The 26,122-nt window shown below is 18.3% G+C and overlaps 6 protein-coding genes and 1 non-coding gene across 7 annotated transcripts; 2 read left to right on the top strand and 5 right to left on the bottom strand.

Annotated features, from left to right (window-relative positions):
* The first annotated feature begins 1,187 nt into the window (after positions 1-1,187).
* On the top strand, positions 1,188-1,424 carry PGAL8A_00100950. Its single transcript, XR_003699193.1, has one exon.
* A 1,436-nt stretch (positions 1,425-2,860) lies between these two features.
* Positions 2,861-4,450, bottom strand: NPT1 (novel putative transporter 1, putative; the record flags this gene model as incomplete). Its single annotated transcript, XM_028672743.1, has 1 exon — positions 2,861-4,450. The coding sequence occupies one exon, from the start codon at positions 4,448-4,450 to the stop codon at positions 2,861-2,863; it is 1,590 nt and encodes a 529-aa protein (XP_028526125.1).
* A 2,450-nt stretch (positions 4,451-6,900) lies between these two features.
* Positions 6,901-8,700, bottom strand: PGAL8A_00100800 (transporter, putative; the record flags this gene model as incomplete). The annotated part of the gene is made up of 1 exon (XM_028672732.1): positions 6,901-8,700. The coding sequence occupies one exon, from the start codon at positions 8,698-8,700 to the stop codon at positions 6,901-6,903; it is 1,800 nt and encodes a 599-aa protein (XP_028526124.1).
* A 667-nt stretch (positions 8,701-9,367) lies between these two features.
* On the bottom strand, positions 9,368-12,898 carry PGAL8A_00100700 (conserved Plasmodium protein, unknown function; the record flags this gene model as incomplete). The annotated part of the gene is made up of 1 exon (XM_028672721.1): positions 9,368-12,898. The coding sequence occupies one exon, from the start codon at positions 12,896-12,898 to the stop codon at positions 9,368-9,370; it is 3,531 nt and encodes a 1,176-aa protein (XP_028526123.1).
* A 470-nt stretch (positions 12,899-13,368) lies between these two features.
* PGAL8A_00100600 (conserved Plasmodium protein, unknown function) lies at positions 13,369-14,163 on the top strand (the record flags this gene model as incomplete). Its single annotated transcript, XM_028672710.1, has 1 exon — positions 13,369-14,163. The coding sequence occupies one exon, from the start codon at positions 13,369-13,371 to the stop codon at positions 14,161-14,163; it is 795 nt and encodes a 264-aa protein (XP_028526122.1).
* A 722-nt stretch (positions 14,164-14,885) lies between these two features.
* On the bottom strand, positions 14,886-16,322 carry PGAL8A_00100500 (4-hydroxy-3-methylbut-2-enyl diphosphate reductase, putative; the record flags this gene model as incomplete). The annotated part of the gene is made up of 1 exon (XM_028672699.1): positions 14,886-16,322. One exon carries the CDS (start codon positions 16,320-16,322, stop codon positions 14,886-14,888), a length of 1,437 nt encoding a protein of 478 aa, XP_028526121.1.
* A 623-nt stretch (positions 16,323-16,945) lies between these two features.
* Positions 16,946-25,708, bottom strand: UBP1 (ubiquitin carboxyl-terminal hydrolase 1, putative; the record flags this gene model as incomplete). The annotated part of the gene is made up of 3 exons (XM_028672688.1): positions 16,946-17,282; positions 17,416-19,888; positions 20,005-25,708. The coding sequence occupies 3 exons, from the start codon at positions 25,706-25,708 to the stop codon at positions 16,946-16,948; spliced, it is 8,514 nt and encodes a 2,837-aa protein (XP_028526120.1).
* Between the last annotated feature and the right edge of the window lie 414 nt (positions 25,709-26,122).

Genomic DNA, 26,122 nt, shown 5'->3' with positions numbered 1-26,122 from the left:
ATGTAGTTGAATTTTAATCAATTTTATCTTTTATAAAATAAATCAATTATATAATATTTAAATTTAAATATACTTATACTAAATATATATTTTTTTTTTTTTTCAAATATTTGTCAAATGAAGTGAAATGTAAAAATAATTCGTGTGTATAATATCAATTATTTATAGGGGTGAAAAAATAAGTCATAATTTATCGCACACTTTTTCTTATATCTTATAAATTTTTAAAGAATTTTCTTCATTAAAATATAATTAAACTTACATTATTCTCATATTTTTTAAAAAGTAATAAAAAAAAAAAAAAAGATCATTTTCGTCAATACATATACACTTATGGTTTATTAAAATAAAAAATTTTAAAATACAACGTTTATTTTTTTTATTTTTAATTACATGCAACTTTTTTTTTTTTTTTTTTCATTTACATTTTCTTTTAATGTATTTTTTTTTTTTTTTTTTTTTAATATCCTTTTATGTTTTATTTTTATATATTTTTTTTTTTTTATATTTTTTTTTTAATTATATGTTTTTTATATTTTATTTTTATATATTTTATATATATATTTATTTTATTTTATTTTTTTTATATATATTTTAATATTTTCATTTATTTTATATATATATTTATTTATTTATATATATTGTTATTTATTTATATATATTCTTTTTTGAACATTTTTATAAATAATTTTAATTTATTTTTTTTTTTTTGTAAATTTAATTGTTATTCCATACTAAAATAAAAAAATTATATTTTTTTTTTATTTTTCTAAATTAATTGCAATTTTATTATTTGAACAAAGTACAAAGGAACACTAGAATATTTTATACCAAGTATTTTTTTCATAATTTTAAAAAAAATGTAATAAAAATGTTAATTGATACTAATGAATAATAAAGAAAATGAAGCGTTATAAATAAGATGAGGGATTGAAAGGTTTTTGTAATTCCATTTAATAATTTAATTAAAATGAAAAAAAGGAAGTTTAAGGAATGGAATTTTATATGGAAAAGGAATTTTAATTTGAAATGAATTCAAAACTATTTTCAAGTGATTAAGTATATTATAATTGAAGATGAAAAAATATGAAAGATTTTATTAAAAATAAGAATTGCCTTATTCTTTAAAGATTAATATGATTGTATATACTGTTGTGTAATTTATATATATATATATTAATTTATTAAGTATATGGATAAATTTAACATAGTAATGTTACTTGCAGAAAATATACAGAAAATTTTTTTTTAGAAATTTTCATTTCTTCTGTTAGGAAAGTCCCCGAGATAAACAATTAGTATTCTGAAAGTTTTTTTAGGAAAGCTAATAACTTAATAAGTTATTAATCTTTTAAATTCTTTGTAAATTTTTAATTATATACAAAGTTATATTTAAAATGCGAGTTAAATGTAACATGTGTCTTGTGACATCACAAAATGGGGCTTATACATATGTTAAATTTACCTTATACATATATATATATATATATATACAGAAGTAAAAATGTTACTATTTTTTTTTTCCCCTTTTTTTTTTTTTTTTTTTTTTTTTTGTTTTTCCTTTTTTTGGATATTTTATATTAATTAGTATGTAATTATTTAAAACTTTTAAAATTTTATAATTTATAAAATATTTTAAGAAATGAAAGTCATATATAAAAAAAATATAAAACTCATATGAATTTTCTTTATATTTTTTTGTAAAAGGAGATTTTATATAATTATCTATTTAAATTTTCTAGCATTTTATATGCAATTTAGTTATCTATTTACTTAATTTTTACTGAAAATGAAATAATTGTTACATTATTTTCGTAGCGTATTTTTATAAAATAGAAAAATTCTCATCCTTAAGTTTTTATAAATTTTAATTTATATTTTTCTTTTTACTACTTTATTACTTTATATACATTTGAAAATTCACACAAATTATTTCTCTATAAGATTCTAACTGAAAATATTAATGAAATTATTTGTAATTTTACAATATTATATATTTAAACATTATTTATTCAATATGTATTATAACAAAAATGCCTTATATAAAAAAAAAATAAAAACTGTTTTTATTAAGTACTTTTTAAATTATAAGAAATTTTGTATCGTTAAGTTTTAATTTATATTTTTCTAAAAAACGTATAATATTTATATTTCATATTTTTTATATATAATAGTTTAACTTTCTAAATTATTATAAAAGTTTCATATTTTTACCTTCATTCTATCAAAAATTATATATTTTTATATTTTTTATGATCATAGAAAAATTGTTGTAGTCTTTTAAATCATAATAATACATTATTTAATGAATATTTTTTTAACATTTAATGTTTTTTTAAAAGAAAAATATATTAAATAATCACTTAATTGAGAAAAAGTTCTTATAATTAGTTTAAAAAAAAAAAAGCAAGTTAATAAAATTATAAATTCTACAATTTTACAAATTTGAAAATAATAAGGAACACTTTAAAAAGCTAATTATATATTAATAAAATATTATTAAAAAAAAAAAAAAAAAAAGTAAAATTGTAAAATAAATACATAATAAATAACTTAATAATGTTTATTATGCTAAAAAATCTTAAAAAAATTAAAGTATAATTAAAAAATCATTTTAAAAAAAAAAAGTGTTATATATATATATATATTGTAAATACCTAGTGTTTTTTAAATATTTTATATAAATATATTTTTTTATATATATATATCGGCTAAAAATATGCAATATTTATAATAAAAAAATATATAAATGAACAATATCATAATAAAGGTAATATTATATATATTATTTTATTAATAAGCAAATATTTAAGGTTAATATGTATACAAATTAAAAAAAAAAAAAAAAAAAAAAAATTTTCTATTTATCACTTTCTTCTGTATTTTCAATAGATCTTTCATATTTTCTAACATATAATATACTTAAAGGAAGAAACATAATCAAGAAGCAGATTACTAAAAGTAAAGCTACATTAGTAGGATCAATGCTTGTATTTTCTGTGCTTATGACGGAATCATAAAGAAGTTCACAGATCAAAGAAAATGTACCACCACACAAGCTAGCGAATCCAAGTAATTTTCCAAAAACAATAGATGGGAACGAATTTTGAATGAAACAATAAATTTGGCTAGTATACATACTAGTTACACACATATAGAGAAAAACAGAAATTAAACCAGCAGCTTTATGTTTAATTAAAGCAGTAATATGCATAAGTGCCGAAAAGGCATTCATAACTAAAATAATTAAAGCAGCTCCATATTTATTTACGAATCTTCCAAAAATAATACAAGGTATGCAAGAAGCAGGTAACAAAATGTTAATAATATTTATAATAGATCTATCATAGTAAAAATAAGTTTCATTAACCATTCCATAGAAAACAGTAGAAATATTAAATAAAATAAAATAAGAAATAACACACATGCTAGGATAACTTATTAATATTTTAAAAAATAATTTGATACTTTTCATGTGAAAATCTTTACCTTCCATAATACTCTTTGATGAATTCATCGTGCTGCCATTACTCATATAATTAGTTTTATTTTGCATTTTTTCAAAATTTTTTTCCATGTCATAAGTTGATGGGTTATCATTTTCTTCTTTATTTACCTTATTTAGTGATTCAATATATCCTAATTCAATTTCATTAATACTATTATGTCTTAATATATTATCGTCTTTGAGATTATGTGATGTTCTTTCATTCTCTTTTTCTAAATAATAATCTAATCCTTTAAAAGGTCTTAGTGGTAATAAAAATATTGCAACTAACAAGCATGGCACAAGAATAACAAAAATATAACCATAACAAATATAAGAAAATGAAATATTAGGAATATTATTATAAATTAAATTCAAAGTTGCAGGGACGGCAAAACTTAATGAAGCTGCTGCTCCCACAACTGTTAAAATAAAAGTAGACGCATCTGGGTATAAATTGGAAACAGTGAGGATGGGTATAAAAGCTGTATCTGCTCCTAATCCTAAAAATACAAATCCCATAAAAGTTGTATCTACAGTTGTACTTTCAATTGATAAAAGAATCCAACAAATAATATTAAACAGTTGACCTAAAATTGCTGTAAATTTAGGTCCAATATGATCAAATAAAAATCCACAAAAAACAGAAGTTGTAAAATGTATAGCTAAAGTTATTGGATATAAATTATTTATTCTTTTATATTGTGGAGATAATGTTATATCACTATATTGTCCTGTATTTAAATGTTCATATTTGCCAGCTCTTAATAGTAAATTTCGTATAGCACTCCAGTCAAAATATATACATGCAGAAGTGGATGTATATATTATTATTATAATTAACAAGTAAAATCTGTTTATATTTAATGGTGTTTTTTGCTTTGCTCCAGGCAGATTTGGATCTGATTTGAGCCACAGTCCCTTTACTCCCTTGACGAACTTATCGTATAAAGAAGTTTTCATTATATTTTTATGAAAAAATGGGAAACTGTAATTTTTTTTGTTTTTAAATATAAATTATATTTATGTAATTATATATATATTTTTTTAATTAAAAAAAAAAAAAAATTAATTAAATTACAGAAAATGTTACAACTTGTAAAAAAAAATAATTAAATAAAGTAATTTATAAAAAATAAATAAATTCGACAAACAAAAAATGTTGCAACTTATGAGGAAAATTTAATAAATTAAAAAAAAAAAAATAAATAAAATTTTAATTTTTTATAAACCGTGTTGTTCTATTTTTGTTTATTCGAATAAAAAAAAATAATAATAAAATTGAAATAATTACAAGATTAATTACATATATGTATTAATACAGATTTAATTTTTTTCTTGCATTCAATTTAAAAATTATGGGTTTTGTTTTGGTTTCATTTTATGTGTTTGCTTTTTTGTTTTTGTTTTAATTTGTTTTAACTTTTTGTATTACTTTTAATTTTTTTTTTTTTTTTTTTTTTTTCTTAACATATTACATATTTTTTTTTTTTTAAATTTGAAATATTTTATTGTATTTTTTTTTTTTTTAATTTTTAATTAATGTATTTTGTTAAAAATAATTTATATTATGAAGTATGCATATGTAATATACATAAATGATAAATCGAATGGTCTTATAATTTGATATAGTATTTAATTTTTATTAAAATCTATATTTAATTACTTTAGATGAATTATATTTTAATGTAAATATTTTAAATGTTACATGAGGTTTTTTCTTGAATACTTTCAGATAACTCAAGTTTATATCAATACGTAATTGTAAATGTTGCAAAAATTAGTCTTCACTACATTTCAACCTTGATAATACTGAATAGTCTATTATTCAGTGAATTTCACCTTTTTTAATTTTTTTTATTTTTATTGAATATTTTTTATATTAGTATAATATTATTTCGTATAACTATTTTGATTTCATCTTCTATTATTATTACATGTGCAAAAATATATATATATATATATATATATATATATATATGTTCGTATATATAGTTATAAAAAATTAGCTTTACAATTATTATATATATTCTGATATATGCATGTAGATATACTTAAATACTCGCATATATATTCTCTCTTATTTTATAATTACGGAAGTACTGTTACTATATATATATGATGTTATAAATTTCATAAATATTTATATGAAATTTTATATAAAAAAAAATGAACACTACAAAAAATTACCATATATATATATATATGCTATGCTATTTATCATTATAACTACCTAGTAGTTTGAAAGACTCCGTATATATATATTTCATAAATTCTTACATAAGCATAATTCAAAATTTCTTTTTATTTGCATTTATGTATGTCTCGTAGTTAATGAAAAAAAAAATAAACTATTAAAAAATTTTTGCTCCGTACGGAATTAATAAAAATAGGATAAAAGTATATGATAAATATATCCTTTAATTTTATAACAAAAAAAAAAAAAAAAAAAAAAAAAATTTCGGTTTTTTAGGACCAATTTATATAAATACATTAAAAAAAAAGGCATACCTTAATATTAATTCTTTTATTTATATAAAAATAATATAATAAAAAATAGCATGCAACACTATAAAAAAAAATAAAGTATTTCTAATATTTTTTATATTATTATAATTTCTTTTTTATTTCCCTTGTACTTTTTACTATGTTTTAATAATATATGAATTCTATAATTTCATAACTTTTTTAAAATAAATTATCCTAATAAGTAATTATTAACAAACTAATTAATTTAATATATTTTATTAACAAGTAATACTTAATTTTTTTTTAATAATTGCATTTAATAAATTAAAGTTATCAATAAATAATTGTTCTTAATTTATTCATCTTAATAATTCCAACCACTTATTGAGCTATGATCACAAAAAATTTATTTTTTTTGAGTTTTTCTCATATATGTATCCAATATTCCATATATATTTTTTTCACTAAAAAAGCGTATGGTATATAATTATTAATAATATATGTGATATATTTTTATTAATTAATATTTTGATAATTTTATTATAACATGTGTACTATCTAAATATCAATAAAATTATGAACATGTTAATAAAAATATAATATATTTTATTATCCTTAATTGATAAATTAATCCTGCACATTTGGTTTTGAATTATTTATTATATTTTTTTTTTTTTTTTTTTCTATTAAAAACTTCTAATTAAAATTATTAATAGTTTATATTTACTTAATTTTTTTGTTTCTTAAAAAACTTAGGAGTGTTTAAATTTTATCTTTACATCATATGTAAATATATTATATATATAAGAAAATATATTTACATAATTTTTTTTTATTCCTTAAAAATCTCAGGATCATTTAAATTTTATCTTTATATTATATGTAAATATATTATATATATTTGTAAATATAATATTTTAAACTTGAATATTTAAAAATGACTCTCATGTATTCTTTTTATTTCTTCTGTAAATATAAAACAGAAAAGGAAATGTAGAAATTAAAAGGCCAATAACAATATAAGCAAAAGGATTAGGGTCATTATTGCTATAATCAACAATGTAATAATTATAAATAGGTATATTTAATAAAGATAATAAACCACTTATCATACTAGTGGTTCCAGCAATTTTTCCGAAATGGCATTTCGGAAACATAATTTGAATATAACAATACAATTGAGTAGTATAACACCCAGTAACAATTAAATAACAAATCGAACTGAAGTATGCAAAAACTTTTGATTTTAAAACTGCAAATATATACATTAATACACTACTTAATAATAAACAAAATATTATAGGAAGTATATGAAGTTTCTGTATTAAAAAACCGAATAAAGCACATGGAAAGACAGATAAAGGTCCAAATATTTTTAGTAAATTTTGTATATCATTGTAATCTTTAAAAAATAATTTAGCACATTCATTATAATTTACTAAAGATAAATTATATATGGTAAAATAATAACAAATACTTACATATTTGAATGAAAAGAATATCGTTCTTATTTCGTTCCAGAAGTTTCTTAAACTTACGCACATTTTTTTTTTTTCTATTTTATCTTCTATTTTGAGTAAACTTTTTTTTTTGTTAATATCATCCTTAATGATATTATCATTAATTGTACTAATATTCATTTTATCTTTTTTTCTTAAATTTATACTTTGTGAATTGGATATATTTATTTGTTCATTAATATCCTTATTCTCAGATAGTGAGTGTAGCTCTTTTCCTTTTTCCATTTCATGGAATGAATTTTCTTTACTTAAATAATTTGTTTTCTCTCTATATTCTAAGAATTTATCTTCCACATTATTTTTATTAAGGTTTTCATTTTTCAAATTTAATATATCTAAAGTGTTTCTATATTCAATTGTATCTTTTTTTTTCTCGCTATCTTGGAAAGATTTACTGTTGAGTGAATTGTTTGATTTTATGTTTCTTTGGTTATCAGAAATAACGTAACTTTCTAATTCTTGAAGGGTCATATTATTTGTTTCTACATTTTCTTCTATGGGAGCATTTATATGCTTCCATGGAAGAAAGATTAGTAAGGCAAAAAAAAAGGGAACTAAAATAATAATACAATATAAAAAGCAAATTAACTGAAAAGAGTCTCTATCATTAACTTTAGAAAATAAATCTAAAAATATTGGCATAGCAAAACTTAAAGAAGCACAACATCCTAATATAACAGTATAAATAGTATGATGTTTTGGAAAAAGATAAATTAAACTGAGAATAGGGATAAAAGCAGAATCACAAGATAATCCTAAAAATACAGCACCAAAAATTATACTATTATTTCCCTCTCCTTGTAATCCAATTAAAACCCAAGAAAGTATGTTAAAACTATGGCCAATTATTGCTGTAATTTTTGGACCACAATAATCAAAAAAAGTGCCAGATATAGCTGACATAATAAAATTAGAACAAATAATAATTGGATACAAAGCTTGAACTTTTTTGTCTTGTTCATCACAACTATATTTTTGGATACCTTTAATTTTTGCATTATTATCTATGTTATTACAATGATTTATATATACATTTCCGTTATAAAAAAAGTCTGATAAAGATATCCAATTAAAAAATATTCCTACACATGTTATTATATAGAAACAGAATAAAATAAAAATTAAATATTTATTTGTAACTGATAGTTTATTTATATCTACACTTTTTAAAAAATATTTTTTAAAAAAATTCTCCTTTTCTCTTCCATTTTGCGATAATACCATTTTATTTTAACCATCTATATATATATATTTCCTTTATAAATATAATAATTTATAAATTTTCTTTTTTTTAAAGTAATCCTATTATATAATTCCAACTAAATCCTGAATAATACACTTTCGTTAAATTTTTATATTTCACTATTATACATATTAATTTTCCATACGAACTATAAAAATTATCACTTTTAAATTTTAGACAAGTTCAATTCTATTTAAAATATTAAAATAAAAATTAAGCATATTATTCTTTACATATATTCAAAATATTATTTCTTACATTTTTTTTTTTTTAATTCATAAAAAGTCGTTTATTATCCATTAGAATAAATATATATATATATATTTTAAATATATGACTATTTTAAGTTTTATTGATCTAATATAAATGGTCATATGCAAACGTGCAAGATTTTTTTTAAGGGATATACACTATGAATATTTTAACTCAAAAGAAAAAATATACACATGTTATTTAAAAAAAAATATATAACTAAAATTTATGAAAGAAAAAAAAAAAAAAAAAGAATCTAAAAATTTATAGAATATAAAAAAAAAAAAAAATACTTAAAAATTAATTGATGAAAAAGAAAAATTTAATATATAAGATTGACTTACATATTTGAATAATTTTTTTTTTTTTTTTTTTAATTATGAATATAATTTCCCCTTATAATTTGTTTTCTTTTAATATATCTAATAATTTTTTTAATGATTCAGATTGCAAAAAAAAAAACCATGGTATAGATATAAATTTTAGGTGATATAAAACTTGCAATAAATTATTACGAAACACCGTTCTACCATTTTTCAATAAAAATATATTATTATACTTTAACTCATAATTATATTCATTAGATATATTATAATGATATATTCCGTCAATTTCTAACAGTAAAAACGGTCTTTTATTTTTAAAAAGTAAAAAATCAACTATTATTCCATATTTTAAAGAATATTCTGATTTATAAATTATCCCTTTTTTATTAAGATAATTGGAAATTTTATATTGAAAACTAGATATATTAACTTTTTTTTGTGAATTGATATTACTCCTTATTGCCTTTTTTATTACACTATATGGAACATAAAAAGTAATAGGAATATTTAAATTATTTTTTATTTTATTTTTTTTATAATATAAATTTAAACTTAACATTATTTGGTATATTATATTATATTCTTCATCACTCAAGTTAATTTTATTTTTGAATATCTTTTTTAGCATTAAGCAAATTTTCAGAAATATAATCCTTGAACTTTCAAGAAAAAAGTTGCTTAAAACTAAAGACCATATACATTTAATTATTTTGTTATATATTTCCTTCTCTAAATTATTATTAGTATCAATAAAATTATTAAAATTATCATAAAAATCATAATTTTCCTCTAATGTATTATAAGATATGCTCTCATTAAAGCCACTAATGATTCTCCCCTCATTTAAATGATATTCGTCAGTATAAGATATCTCATTATTATTACTGATTCTATATTCATATAACATTATTTTTTTATCATTTTCATTCTTTTTTTCTTTGTTATTTATATCATATTCAATATTCTTAACGACAGCTGCTTTTTGTTGTTCCTCTTTTTTTATTTCTTTAAATAAAATATTTAAATTAAAATTAAAGAATGATTTGTCTATAATATTAAAATGATAGGATATAAAATTAATAGTACATAAATTATTAACATCAATAACTAATGGATTATTTAAAATATCAAGCAAATATAAAAATAATTTTTTATGTATCATATTGTTTTTATAATGTAATAAAAAAATTTGAACAATAGTTTGTACTTTTATATTTTGCTTTCCTTCTTGATTTAATAAACACCAAAATTTTTTGTAAAAAAAGTTGTATTTTTCTATAGATAAAACATTTATACTATTAACTAAAGAAAAATAAAAATTAACTAAACCTTGCATAGAATTAATTTCTTCTTTTCTTAAAAATATAATATCTGATAATTTATATAAAAGTTTAAATAATTCACTTTTTATATTATGCAATTCCAATGCTATATCTTCTTTTTTTTCTTCACTATTGTCTTTAATTTTATCCATATAGCAATTATCATTTTTAAGAACACTAGAAGCATGAAATAAAATATTTACATTACCAATATATTTTACTTTTTTTGATTGATATTTTTTTATAATATAATCATATATAGAATAAAATATCATTATTAATTGTTTCATTTCAACATTTTTATGATTTTCTATAATAAAATTAAATAATTTTTCTAAGATATATAAATTATTGTAATCTAAAATTAACAAATTCCTCTTAACTAAAATAATATTTTGCATATTTTTTAAGTTAAAAAAATAACTATTTTTAACTATATTTTGAACAAAAATATAAATAAATTTTTCATAAAAATATTTAACATTTGCTATACCTATCAAAATGTCAACGTAATTCCTTATATCTGATATATCGATATTTTGATCAACATATTTGTTATTTTTGTTTTCTTCTATATATTTCATATTCATTATAAAATCATTATTTTTATGACATTTCAAAGTATCATTAATGATAACATTTTTTAATATTTCCTGTTTTATTTTTATTTTATCCTCGTTATTTAAATAATTATCTATTTTTTTTTGTGGATAATTATTTATTTTGTATTTGTTTATTATATCTAATGTTAATTTAAATGAGTCATATTTTTTAAAATTTCCTAATTGGTCATTATTGTATGAAATATTTGTATCAGAATTTTTAGATTTACTTAAATTATAGTTTTTATCTGAAGTATTTATGTTTTTGCGAAATTCAAATAAATCAGTGAACTTAATCAATTCTTCATAGTTTATTTTAAACAAGAAACATTCAATTAAAATTTTATACATACTATTATTTATAACTTTCATTCTTGAAAAATCTCTTAATAATGAAGAAATATCTCTTTTACTCCCATAATGAAGCCATAAGTTAAAATTCTTAATTGAATTTTTTTTTAAAACATATTTAGAAAAGTTTTTGTCATTTATACAAAATTCATCTAATAATAATAAATTAAAGTTAAATTTAATTCCATTTTTTATATAAATTTGTTCATTTAATAATAATTTAATAATTAATGATATAAGTTTATCTGCATTTTTTATATTATAATTTACTAATATATTTATTAATCTACACAACTCAAAAGTAGAAAAATCAAAAATATTTCGACTAGATAGAAATTTATTTAATAATATATTATTAATTAATATTTTCATATTATCATTCATATTTTTATTAGAATATTCTAAGAAATTAATAGTTGTCTTGATATCTAGATTGGTAAACTTTAATTTCTCTATAATATATATTTTTACTGAAGAAAATATGTTCATAAATATATTTTTGTTAAAAATACTAAAAAAACAGTTTTGATTTTTTAAATTATTTACACTATTATTATAATTTTGATTACACACCATTTTATTATTATTATTATTATCCATATTCTTATTTTCTCCTTTTCTTTTTTTTTGTTGTTCACTTTTTTCTTCATTTCCTTTTTTCTTATCCTTAAACTTACTTTTGTAATTATATAAATAATTCATAAATTGCTCACCTTTATATAATTTACCATCGTTAATTTGATTTATATCATTTTCATTTATTCGAATGGACAGAAATGAAAAAATGAACTGTTTTAAATTAATAATATTATTATTACATTGTAAATCCTTTTTTTTAATAATTGAATAAGCAATGTAGATAAAAAGATATTTAAAATTTAAAATTATTTTATCGTCCATTAATTTCTTTTTTTCTATAAAATTTATGATTTTACACATTGACCAAAAATATCCAATAAGATATTTTTCTTTTAAAAATAATAGAACATTTAAATTTTTTTTTAAGCGAAGTATTATATCAATAAAATTATATAAAACTATTTTATTATTTTCAATTGATTTTACATCTTTAATTATAGTAATAATATCATTTTCCAACTTTTCTATATTTCTTTTATCTATATTTACACCATTTTTTAAACCTTCATAAAACAAATCACTATTTTTTACATTATTTTCTTTAGAGGATTTTTTTTTCTCTCCTGAACTATTTAAGAGATATGCTTTATTAGCATAAAACTTACAATGAGTTAATTCACTTGGTATTTTGTAAAAAAAAATGTAGTTCACATTTTTAAAAAGGTTGGTTATTCTTAATTTTGTCATAATCGTATACTTCCATTATGCTTTTGAAATAAATATATAACACTAAAACTTTTGATTCTACATAAGTAATTAAGTATAAAATTTAAAAAAGAAAATATAGAATACTAATTTTCACTAGTATTAACAAAATATATGAATCATTATATCTGGAATAAAAAAAAATTTATTTCAAAATTTTATTTTTTCAAATTTTATTTATCAAATAATATAAAAGTTAAATAATTCAAAAATATGAAATTTTAAAATGTGTCATTTTTTAAGTTGTTGAAATAAAAAAAAAAAATTATCAACATAAATTCAAAATATTTACATAGGTATATTTTTTCAAAATGTTTTAATTTCATAAGTATAATTTTTAAATTATATCGAACTAAAGTAATTTATTATTTTATCATTAACTTTTTTTTTTTTTTTTTAAATTATATTTACCTTAAAAATTAGATGCTCAAGTAATTTAAGAAAAAAAAATTATGTTCAAATCATATAAATTAACAAAGAAATATATATTATATGTATTATTTATAATACTTTTTAAACAAATTAGAAATGTTTATATGAATAAAATTAGGTATTGTTTGAAGAATAAAAACTTTTTTTATATAAAAAATAATTTTTTTTTTTTTAAAGAGAAAAAAAAGATATATTTAAAGAAACACGAAATGGATTTTTGTGAGGTAGATTTGGATGAATTTTGTTACAAGCAGTTTGATAAAACAAAAAAATCTTGTTCTTATATTCCATATAATAAAAAGGAATTTATTGAAAAGGTTAATGAATTAATAAAAGAAAAAAAAATTAAAGTTGTTCCAGGTTATGCAGGTTTTTGTAAGCATATATTTATAGAAAATTTTACTGATGCAACAATTGAAACAATAGAAATTAATGATAAAAATAGGGAATTAATAAAAACAGATTATATATCTAGAAGAGATAATGAATTGCCTGTATTGATCAGATGGATATCAAAAAAAGATATAAAAGATATAAGAAAAGCAAAATATTTAGACTTAATTTTATACTCAAGAGAACAAATAGAAAAAGAAAATAAAGAAACAAAAATTGTTCCACATAAAAAGTCAAACTGTTTATATTCCATAATTTGCATAAAACCACAAGATGAAGATTATGAATTACCTATGACCCCAATTACTATGTTAAGAAATACTTTAATAACTGAAGGAGGAAGTGGTATTAGTTTAAATCGTGAAAAATACTTAGAATCAGTTAAATATTGGAGACATCATGTGTCAATAATAGACAATTAATATTTGATTTACAAAAAAATAAAATAAATCAAAAAAAAATTATTTAAAAATATTTCTACAAAATTTTTAGCTTTATTTAAAAATAACTTAATTTTTTTTAATCAAACTAAAACTATATAATATTTTGTTAAAAAAAAAAAAAAAAAAAAAAAAACAATTTTATTACGTAAAATAGAATAATCAAATTATTAAAAAATAGATATATAAATTCTCTAATTATTTAGAGGTTATAATTCAAATAAATTAAATATATGTATTTTTGATCATGAACAAAAACATTAAAAAAAAAAAAAAAATATATATATTTTCAATAAAAATAAACTTAGATAAATATAAATAATATGAATAATAATTCATATTGGTTATTTTTTTAAAAGAAACAGTATATGTTTTTCATGAAAATATAATATATATATATATATGTATAAAATTATTAAGATTAAATCAATAAAATTTTTATTACAATAAAATTTGTAGTTTTTTTTATACATATGTAAGGATATTTTTTTAATGGTTATAATGTTATTTGAATTGTTAATAGACATTAGTATCCCTAAATATTTATAATTTTAATATTTCAATAAGTTTGCATATCCTTTTAATTATTCTCAATATTAACATAATTCAGTGTGTAAAATCAAAGAATTTTTATCTTCCTGGGTATAAAGTTTTTTTTTTTTTTTTATGAAAAAAATAAAATTATTTAAAAGTATCTCTTTTTATTAATTTGTTTCATTTTGTTTTTTTCCTTTTATAAAATCTAAAAGATTTTTTGGTAATTTCCATTTTGGTACGTTTTCTTTTACTCCATCAAATATTTTAAGTTTATAAATAAAAGGGGGGGCTGTCAAAACTTGTACGAATTTTTGTGTTTCTTCTTCAGGAGTGGAAGCAGCTGAAGTTAAAGCTATTTTTTTAACATTTTTAAGAATATCAAAATTAAATTCATCAACCGTATTAACCAACAAAGATGGAACATTTCTTATTTGTGATGAATAAACCAATTTCTTTGCATTTGAAGATGACTGACTTCCCACAACAATAGTTAAATCACATTCTGTGCAAATTTGATTAAGAGCTTGCTGTCTGTTTGTTGTTGCATAGCATATGGAACCACTTGGAATTGTAAGTATTTGAGGATATTTTTCTTTTAATTTTTTTACAATTAATGCACAATCATCCATACTTAATGTTGTCTGTGTAACATAAAAAAGTTTTTCATCTTTTGGGAAATTCAAATTTTCTACATCTTTTACATTTTCAACAATAAATGTACATTCAGGTGCTTCATTGTAAGTGCCTATAACTTCTACATGATTTTTATGACCAATTAATATAATTTTATATCCTTCTTTAGCTTTCACCTGAACATACACATGAACTTTATTAACTAATGGACAAGTTGCATCAATTTCAAACAATTTTTTTTTTTTAGCTAATTCTCTAATTTGAGGACTAATTCCATGTGCTGAATAAATTAAAATGCTCCCATCAGGAACTTCATTTAAATCTTCAATAAATATCGCTCCTTTTTTCTCTAAATCCCTACATACTATATCATTATGAACAATTTTATGTTTCACATAAATTTGAGTATTAAACAATTTTAAGCACTCTTCTACTGTTTCTATAGCTCTACTTACCCCTTTACAAAATCCTCTTGGATTTACTAAATATAATATCTTTTCGTCACTACTTATATTTTCTAGTCCTTTATCCATATTATTATTTTCATTTATGATTGAATTTGTTTCTTGTCCATCAATTTTTTTACACATTACTTTAACATTTGTTTCCTCACTAAACTTACTGTTACTACTTAATTTTCTTTCACTGAAAAAACCAGCATTTTGAAACGTTCTAGAATTATTGAATTTTAGATTATAATATAGAAAAGTGTAATTTAATAGCTTTACATCATTTTTTTTATATGTTTTAAACGTACCTATGTTTCTAACCTTCCAAATAGCCATTGGAATTTTAGAGGGAGTTTCTAATAATTTTAATGGGTTTTTCATTGTATATTTAATTATATTTGCATTTAATAAAATTATTAAACATTTAAAGAAAAAAATATGAAAAAATTTTAAAGAATATTTTGAACAAGGAATATAATGTGGAGAAAATTTCTTAAAGAGATAAAATAGTACATAGTACATTATTATTTATATTTATTTATATTCAATTTTAAATTTAAAATTATATACAAAATTTATTATCAGAAAAATTTGTTTCTATTATTATATGTTAAATTTTTTATATACAAAATTAAATATACACTATATTTAATTTAAAAAAAAAAAAAAAAAAAAAAAATTAAATTAGTAATTAAAAATTTTTAAATAATGTGTACTTTTATTATTTTTTTTCTCTTCTGCAATTTTATGAACCACATATATTTATGAACAAAAAAAAAAAAAAAAAATAATAAAATAATTAAGAATATATATAATATACACAAATAATGAATATTTAATTTCAAATATGATATTTGTATAATCATTAAAATATTTAACAATAAATAATAAAAAAAAAAAAAAAAAAAAAGCAAAAATAAAAATAAAAATATATGAATACTAATAATAATATTATACCAAAGAAAATATAATGAAATAAATAAATAATAAAGAATAGGTAAAATATATCATAATATTAATATTTATTGATGTTATTACTATTATAAAATTATAACGGATAATGAAACAAAAATGGACAAAAAAAAAATAATTACAAAAAAAAAAAAAGAAAAATATATATATATATTTATATATATATATATATATTAAAAATGTAAAGCAGGAGAAATAGGTGCTTGTTTACAACGATAAAATAAAACATACGGTGTATGATCATTTGACAAATCTTCTGAAATATGATTTATTAATTTTGAATTTACTTTAGTTACAGTTGAATCATCCATTTGATACCATTCATTCTTATTTTTTTTTCCATCTTCAGACTTCTTTCCAATAAAATAATAATGACCTGAAGATGCTGATACCCCACCATGTATTATACCTCCATATAATTTATAATCAAAATTATTTACAACTATCTTTGAATTTATTTTCACATGAGTTTTTATCTTTTTTTCATTAGAAGTAAAAGACCAATTATATCTATAAAAAATGCATATATTTGTATAATAATATAACAAAACAATATTAAAATAAATATAATTGTATATAAAATTATAAATTCTATTTCAGAATTATAATAATTATTATTACTCTTTTTTTTTTTTTTTTTTACCTGTTTAATATCAAAATAAGATGACAAGGAGGTGATAATATTTCATTCCATTTTAAGGCATTTCTTTTTTTGTTACATTTAGAGCATTTATATTTGTTATTACCATATATTTTCTCTTTCTGAACAAAAGTATCAAAAAATTTTTGAATTGATAAATCTTCAGTAGTTTTCATAGGAACAGGAAATGATAAATCATGTATAATTTCTTCTTTTTTTGAAATATAAAGACATTTTTGACATTGAACTTTTTGAACTACCACTCCTGAAAAAATTAATCTTAAGAATTCTTTATCTGAACCTCCCAATTTCTCAAATATATACCTAAACACTTCAGTTACATCTTGCTGATTTTTATTATTAAGTTCGTTTGGAAGTATATTTAATACTTGTTCAGTAGATATATACGGCTTGTTTGTAATTGTCATCTTTTTAAAAAAACTTTTTAATTCCTCTAAAAAATGTTCTGATTCATCATTTGATTTCCTTTCGTATTTTTCCTTTTTACTTAATGCTTGGTTTTTGTCCTTTTTTTTGTTTCCACCAATTTTAAATAAAAATAAGTTAACTATAAAAGAAACAGTACTATATAAGGCTTGTAATAGACTATTTAAATAACATGTGTTCCCTAAATTCATTAATCCTACAGGGGGATGTTGCATTTCTCTTTTTTTCATTTTTTTTAATTCTGACTTCTCAATGCGTAACATTAAATATTTCTGTTTTTTTTTCTTTTCTATTCTTCCTTTTTTTTCCTCTTTATGAGTAGACAAATTTTCTTTAAAAAAATCACTAGCAAAATTTATTTCATTGTAATTATCATTTAATATGTGACTCCTTGAATAATTATTTTCTGTGTGAATACTACCATTTTCGTTTGGTAAAGGATGTGCATAAAATAAAGTATTATTTTTTTTATATGTATTTAAATTTTCTAAATTATTACTTATATTATTAATGTTATTTAAATATTCGTTATCCTCTTTTGTACTTTCATTGAATAGATCCTCTTGAGGTATTTGTTGTTTTAATATATAGCTTAATGAGGGATCTAAACTAATTGGAGAATTATTGTTTTGATTAAAAAATTGATCTGGTATATTTCTATTCTTATCATTATGAAAAATATTTACATAATTTTTTAACATATTGTCATTGGTATTGTAAAAATTATGTTTTGATGATTTTAATTTTGTTTTAGACTCATTTTCAAAAATGAAATCATTAACATATTCATTTGGAACCAAATTATTGTCATTTAATTTATTGTTTAATGGCACATTTTTATTATTTAACTTTAATTTCTCTATATTGTTCTCTTCGTTACTTTTAATATTAAAAGTATTTTTTTTTGGAATAAAATAATTATCACTCATGTCGTTATATCCTAAATGTTTTACATGTTTTTTCTCGTTGTTATTATCTATTGTATTTTCGCTTACAGTATTATGCTCGTTTTCATAATTTTCAAATATTTTATCATTAACAATATAATTTTCTGAATTCTTTTTATCAAAACGAAATTGTAAATCTGAATAAGAATTATCATTCAATTTTTCTAAGTTTTCTTGTGAATACTTATTTAATGAAGAATATTTTTTTAATTTCAATTTTTCATTTTTTAAATTTTCTTCAGGAAAAAAAATATTATCATCATATTTATTATTGATATTAATAAAATTATAATTTTTTTCATTATTTATATTATCAAATATATTTCTAATATTATCACTCAAATTTTTATTTGTTTCATCACCTATATTATCAAATTTGTTTTCCCCTTTGTTTTTTGCTCTGATGAAACAATTATTTTTTTTATCAAAATGATTGATATCAAAATCAGTATTTTCCTCTTTAGTAATTTTCATTTTTTTTTCTTCTTTTTTTAAAGAAATATCATCATTAAAATTATTTATATCATTTCTGCTAATATTATTTTCATCAAATGATGGGTTATTAGATATAGAGGATAAATAAACATTATTGCTCAAATTATTTAAATCGTTAGAATTATGTATTTTTTTTATGTTGTTAGAGTTATTATAAAAATAGCAATTACTAATATTTGAAGTATTATTATTATTATGAATACTTTCTAAATCCTTTATAATTTCTTTAATTAAACTCATAATTTCAGAATCAATTTCGTTTTCAATAAATTTCCATAAGAAAAAATATTTTTTGAAAAATGGAATAAAATATACTAGAACTACATATGAATATTTAAAAGTTTTTAGTCCCAATATTTTATGATTTAAAAAATAATGAAATTGCTTTAAACATGATTTTGCATTTAAAAGATTAGAAATTCTACATATTACAATTTTAATACAAATGCCTAAAAAAATTAAATTTTCTATTTCATTATTACCACTCATAAAGTTATTGTATTCCTTATTCTTTTGAAAAGTTTTATTACAAGACGATATATTATTATCTATGTCTTCATTTGGATAGTTGTTATTTTTTAATTCTGCTAATAAAAAAAAAAAAAAAAAAAAAAAAAAAAAAAAGTGAAATAATATATCATTAAAATATTTATTTTTTTCATATTTGCTATACATATATATATGTTCATATTTATTTTTCTACCATTTCTTTTCTCACAATTGTGATCGTCATTAAAGAAATTTCCATTAAAATATATATCAAAATAGTTTTCTTTTCTTATCTCATTATTTACGAAATCATTAAAATTAAAATTATTTATAATATTTTCAATATCGAAAAGGTTTAAATATTCACTTTCATCTTTAATTTTGTCTTTATTTGAAGAGTTAGTCACAAAAAAATCCTCTTTAAATGAAGTTTTTTTATGAATTTCTTTACTTTTTATTTTATCTATTGAATTGTTAGAAAGATCTGGCAAAAATGTTTTTTTTAAATTTAGTTTCATATTTTCTTTTATGTCATTATTTAAGCAAATATATTCATAAAAAGATTTTAAAAAAATAAGCATAAAATCATAGTAGTAATATTTATTTTTTTGAAAAAAAGAAAAATGGTTTATTTTTTTTGTATCCCAAAATAAAATACACATGATATTCCATATCGATATAAATTGATTAAAATTAATTTTATAATTCTCAATAAATTTTTTTGAATATATCATTAATTCTTCAGGTTCTATTAAATATAAGGTATATATAATATCATTTGAACAATTATCTTTATATTTAATTAAAAAATTCAAAAAATAAGTAAAACATATTTTGGATAAATTAGGGTTAAGATCTTTTTCTGCTTTTAACAAAAAAAATAAATTTCTTTTTTTATTCAAATCATCTTTCTTATTATTTATCCAATTATAAATTAATTTAATAAAGGATTTTTTTGGTTTTGAAGATGGTATATTACACCATATGGAAACAACTAAATCTCGAATTTTTGTCGAACTTATCTTATTAATATTTTTTTCTTTTTCATTTTTTAAACATATTTTTAATAATATTTTGCATTCATTATAACCTACATATTTTAAATTTTCCAAATTTTTCCAAACTGTATAAAAATCTTTTTCATCACCAGTAATATCATGAAATTCACAAAAAAAATTATCAGAGGAATCCACGTTTGAATTATAACCTTCAAAAAAATTATCAAAATTCTTATTTCTCATTATTATATCTTTATTTTTATTTTTACAAAAGTCATTAAAAGATACTTGTTTTTTTTGAAAATTATTTCCATTCATATTTTTTAGACTTTCTTTATATATTTCTTTATTTATGTTCTCCTTTGAATCTTTTTTTTTAAAACATTTTTTATAATATTCATTTGAATGTGCTATATTTGAAAATTTATATTTATAAAAAAGGTAAATTTTAAGAAACCATTCTGCGTATCTGAAATCTATTTTATCATTAAATATGTAAATTAAATCATCTGGCTTAAAATTTTTTTCAAATGTTTCATTATCTAAAATAAATAAATAAAAAAGACTAACTAAACAAGCATTATATAACTGAGGGTATATATATAAAATATTTAATATTTCGTTCATTATATATTTTTTTTCTTCACTAGACGAATAAAATAAATTTCTTCTAATTTTATCAATTTTTTCATCATTACTTAGCTCTAATGACAATAATATATTTTTAATATTTTTATAATATTTTGTATCATTATCATTGTCATTATTGATATCATTATTACTATTATTATTTTCATTATCATTATTATTATTGTCAATTTTTTCTTCATTACTATTACTACTTCTATCATTACCATTACTTTCGTAATTATCATTACCATTATTATTACTATCATCAACATTCTCTTTGTCATCACTATTAAAATTGTTATAAAAATTAATAGCTTCACTATTTTTTTTATGAAAGTTGAAAAAATTATCTATTTTATTATTTCCATTGTTATCATTATCTATTTTATTAGAATCATTATAAGAATTTTTTTTTTTTATTTTTATGTTAATATCACTTTTTTCATCATTTTTATCTAAAATATCTCCTTTTATAACAAAATTTGATTTACTGTTTTTTTTTTCTTTTAACTGTTTTAGGTAAAAAAAATTGTTATTTGAAAAAAAATCATCTGAATTATTATTCCATTGAATATCATCATTTGTTAAATGGTTTGTTTTGCTATTATATTGACTTCTATTTTTTTCTTTTATCACATCATTGTTTTTTGTTTTATTAAAGTAAACGTTTCTCATTTTTAAATTATTTTCTATATTATTTTGTTCCCTTTCATTATCTTCATAATTATATTCTCTCAAATTATGAGAAAATGAATTTTCATTATACTCTTCATTATAAGTTTTGAAACTGGTTTCTCCTTCCTTATAGTTATTTTTTCTTTTCTTATACATTTCTTCAGAATTATGACCTTTATATATTTCTTTTGTTTTACCTAAATTTTCATTTTGTAAAGATTCATTTTTTTTTATCTCTATATCTAAATCGGTATCTTCTGTAATTTCTGCTTTTGAAATGTTTTTAAAATTTTGATTTTCTTCTTTCTCTTTTTCTATATTTTCCTTTAAGAAATTATATTCCTTTTTTTTTTTTTTTAAAACTTTATTATCTATTACAGAATTAAAAAAATCATTAACATTTTCACTTTTATTTTCTTCCTTAAAATTTTTGAATTTTTTTATTTCTTCTGTTGATAATTCTTTACTTTCTGGATTTTCTTCCGTTTCTTCATCTTCCTTAATATGATATGTTTTAAAGTAATTATATAAATTTTTATCATCATTTTCTTTACTTTTATTTTCTAAAATAGATGTAATAGGATTGTTATTATTATCACTTAATAAATATTCCTCATTGGAAATCTTATAATTTTTTAATTTATCTTCATCAGGAAAACTTTTTTTTTTTTCATACCTTACGTTCTTTGTCTTTTTAATTAGTTCATTATTTATCTGATTTTTTTTTTTCTCATTATTTTTATGTGTTTTTTTATTACTATTTTCATCATTTGATTTCATATTATTATCACTGCTAATATTATTTTTCTTTATAATAAAGTTTTCTTCACTTACCTCTTTAGTATTTTTTCTTTTTTTTTTGTATTTACTTTTGTTATGAATATTATTATTTGTAAAATCATATTGTTCACATTGTGAAAACTTTGAGTTTTTATTAATAAAATAGGAATCATCAAAATAGTTTAAAAATTGTTGGCTCATTTTTTTTTTTTTTTTTTTTTGTTCTTTATCTTTGACATTTTTAAAAAAATTTTGATTAAAGGTTAAACTAGAATCATTCAAGTCATACTCATTACTCTTTTTTGTTTTGAGCATTTTTTTAGAATTTATAGTTTCATTTTCATAATTATTATCATTGTAAAATATTTTATTACAACTATTTGAAAAGCAAAAAGATTTACTTAATTCTGAATTATATCTTTCCCTATTCTTTGGTATTAGGTTATATAAGTTTAATGTAGAACTAGGAAAGGTATCTAATTTTTTAAAATTATAATTATCTGATTCGCTATTTTCCATACGTTTAATATTATGAGAATATTTATTTTTTTTTGACATTGACTTTATTTGCTTAACCTTACTATAATTTTTATTTTTTTTTTTCTTTTTTAAAAATGAATTACTTTCTCTATATGAACTTCTTTCAACATATTCTTGACTGAATTTAAAAGTGTCATTGCTGATTACACTACACAATTTTTGTGATTCATTTATCTGACTTGAATTATCATAATTAAAATTTTCTATATATTCAATCTTACTGCTTTTTTTATTTGCTTCAAATGTATCTATATCTTCAGTATTTATATCATTAACAAAAAATTTCTTTGAATTGTTATCATGAGAAGAAGATAATAATTTATTAATATTATTTTCTATTAAGACATTTTCATTCTTAGAATTTTTTTCATCTAAATTTTCAATCATACTGGAAAAAAGACTGCAATGATCATCCATTTTATTTTTATTATAAGAAAATAAAGATTGAAGGTTTTTATATTCTTTTATAAAACTTTCATAAACATTATCTTTAATTGATAAATTTTTATTTATATTTATTTCCTTTTTAATTTCTTCCTCTTTATATATAACATTGGAAGAACCTTTTCTTACTGTATTATTAACCATTTTTGAATTTTCATGTGGATCTATGTTTTCTTTATTATAATTTTTATTATTTTCTTTCCCTAATGATAATTCGTTATAATCCTCATATTCATTATTGGAGTAATCATAGGTAAAATAATTAAATGATAATTTATCATTATTTTTTTTAACATCTTTTTTCTTTTTTTTTTTTTTTTTTTTTGAATCAAATTTTGATATATATTTTTCATAATTAGAATATGAGCATAAACTATCTGTACCTCTTAATGATTCGCTTTTAGGTTCACTCATAAATGTATTTTTTTTAAGTGAATTATGCTGAATATTATTCTTATTATCATTCTCATTATGGTTATTACTCTTATGATCATTCTGTTTATCATATCTATTAAATTCATTTGTTTTCCTTTTTCTTTCTTTATTTGATTTTTCTGTATTCTTCAAACATGATGATACTTCATTAGAAAATAAATTATTTTCATTAAAAGAACTTTTTTCTAAGGTAAAAAAATTAAGAGTACTTATTTTAGATTCTAATGAATTACGTTTATCTTTTTTATTTTTTTTTTCTACATTATTTTTTAAATAATTATTTGAAACATCATTTACATTATTATTAATATAATTACTATTAAATAATGAGTTAAATTCTTTTTCTTCACTTATATTCATCGATTTATTTTTTTTTATTTTATTAAATTTGTCTAAATTTCTTACTTTTCTATAAAAATCATTATATTCTTTAAATCTTTTTTTTTCGTCAAATTTTTTATGTTCAGTCAAAATAGCACTTTTTTTTTTCTTTTTATTTTCCTTAATAGGACTTTGTATTTTATTTAAGTTTAATTTATTTATATTTGAATATAAATCTTTATTTTCATTGTTCATCATTATCTCATCATATTCATAATTATAAATATCACTTATATACTTTTTTTCATTATATAAATGCATTCCATTACTTTTTTCTTCTGGATTTTTTTCATGTTCGTTTTGTTTATTATCTAATTCAACCTCTTCATGTTTTTCTCCTTTTTTTTCTCCATTCTCATCATCACTTTCATTCTCATCATCACTTTCATTCTCATCATCACTTTCATTCTCATCATCACTTTCATTCTCATTTTCACTTTCTTTTTCATCTTCACTTTCTTTTTCATCTTCCTTTTGGCTTTCATTTTTCTTTAAATTTTTATTTTCTTCTTTTATTTTTTCTTTTTTTACTCTATCTTCCTCATCACAATAAATTTTATTATCTTCCATATAATTATATGTATTTACTCTTTCATTTTCACTTTTTAAAATATTTAAATCATTAAGCTTATTAACTTTATAGTTTAACATATTTTTAACTTCATGTTTTGAATTATATCTTTTTTCTTTCTCTTTATCTTTTAATAAATCTTTAAAAAATTTTTTATTACGTTTTATATTTGCAAATGTGTAATTATTTCTATATTCTAAATTTTTTAAATTATCTAAATTTATTTTTATGTTGTTTTGGTTATTAATTTTTTTTCGTAATTTTTCCTTTTTTTTTTTTTTTAAATTATATATTAATGCATCACGCTTATTATGAGCGCATAAACTCAAATAATTATTTATTAAATTTAATTTTTTTTCATTTTTAAAATTACTTAATAATATTGCATCAATTATTTTTATATTCTTACTTAAGTTATCATTTTTTGTAATTTTATTATAGTCTAAATATTTTTTGTTTTGCATTTTTTTTTTTTTTTAAATTGTAGTATTCATTGTATTCATCAAATTAAAAAAAAAAAAAGTTTCCACAATATATATCTTTCTCCTCTTTATAATATCAAAAAATTTTAATGGTTGAAATTATGTGGCCATTGTATAAATATATATATGTTTACATTTATATCAAAAATATAAACAAAATTTTTTTTTTTTTTTTTTTTTTTTTCTTTTACTAATTTAAAAACTATAAAATATTTTAAATTTATCTTTTTAACTATATAAATATTCTTTACAAAATTATAATTCTATTTTTCTATATTACAAATTTATTAGGAATAAAAATAGAGTAAATTAATTGATTTTTATGAGAAATTGCACACGTTTTACTAATAAAATTATTCAAAATTAGTAAATTTCATTTTTATAAAACCAAAAAAA

Source organism: Plasmodium gallinaceum (assembly GCF_900005855.1).
Source record: "Plasmodium gallinaceum strain 8A genome assembly, contig: PGAL8A_v1_62, whole genome shotgun sequence".
Lineage (NCBI taxonomy): Eukaryota > Apicomplexa > Aconoidasida > Haemosporida > Plasmodiidae > Plasmodium > Plasmodium gallinaceum.
This window is presented reverse-complemented; position numbering and strand designations above follow the sequence as displayed.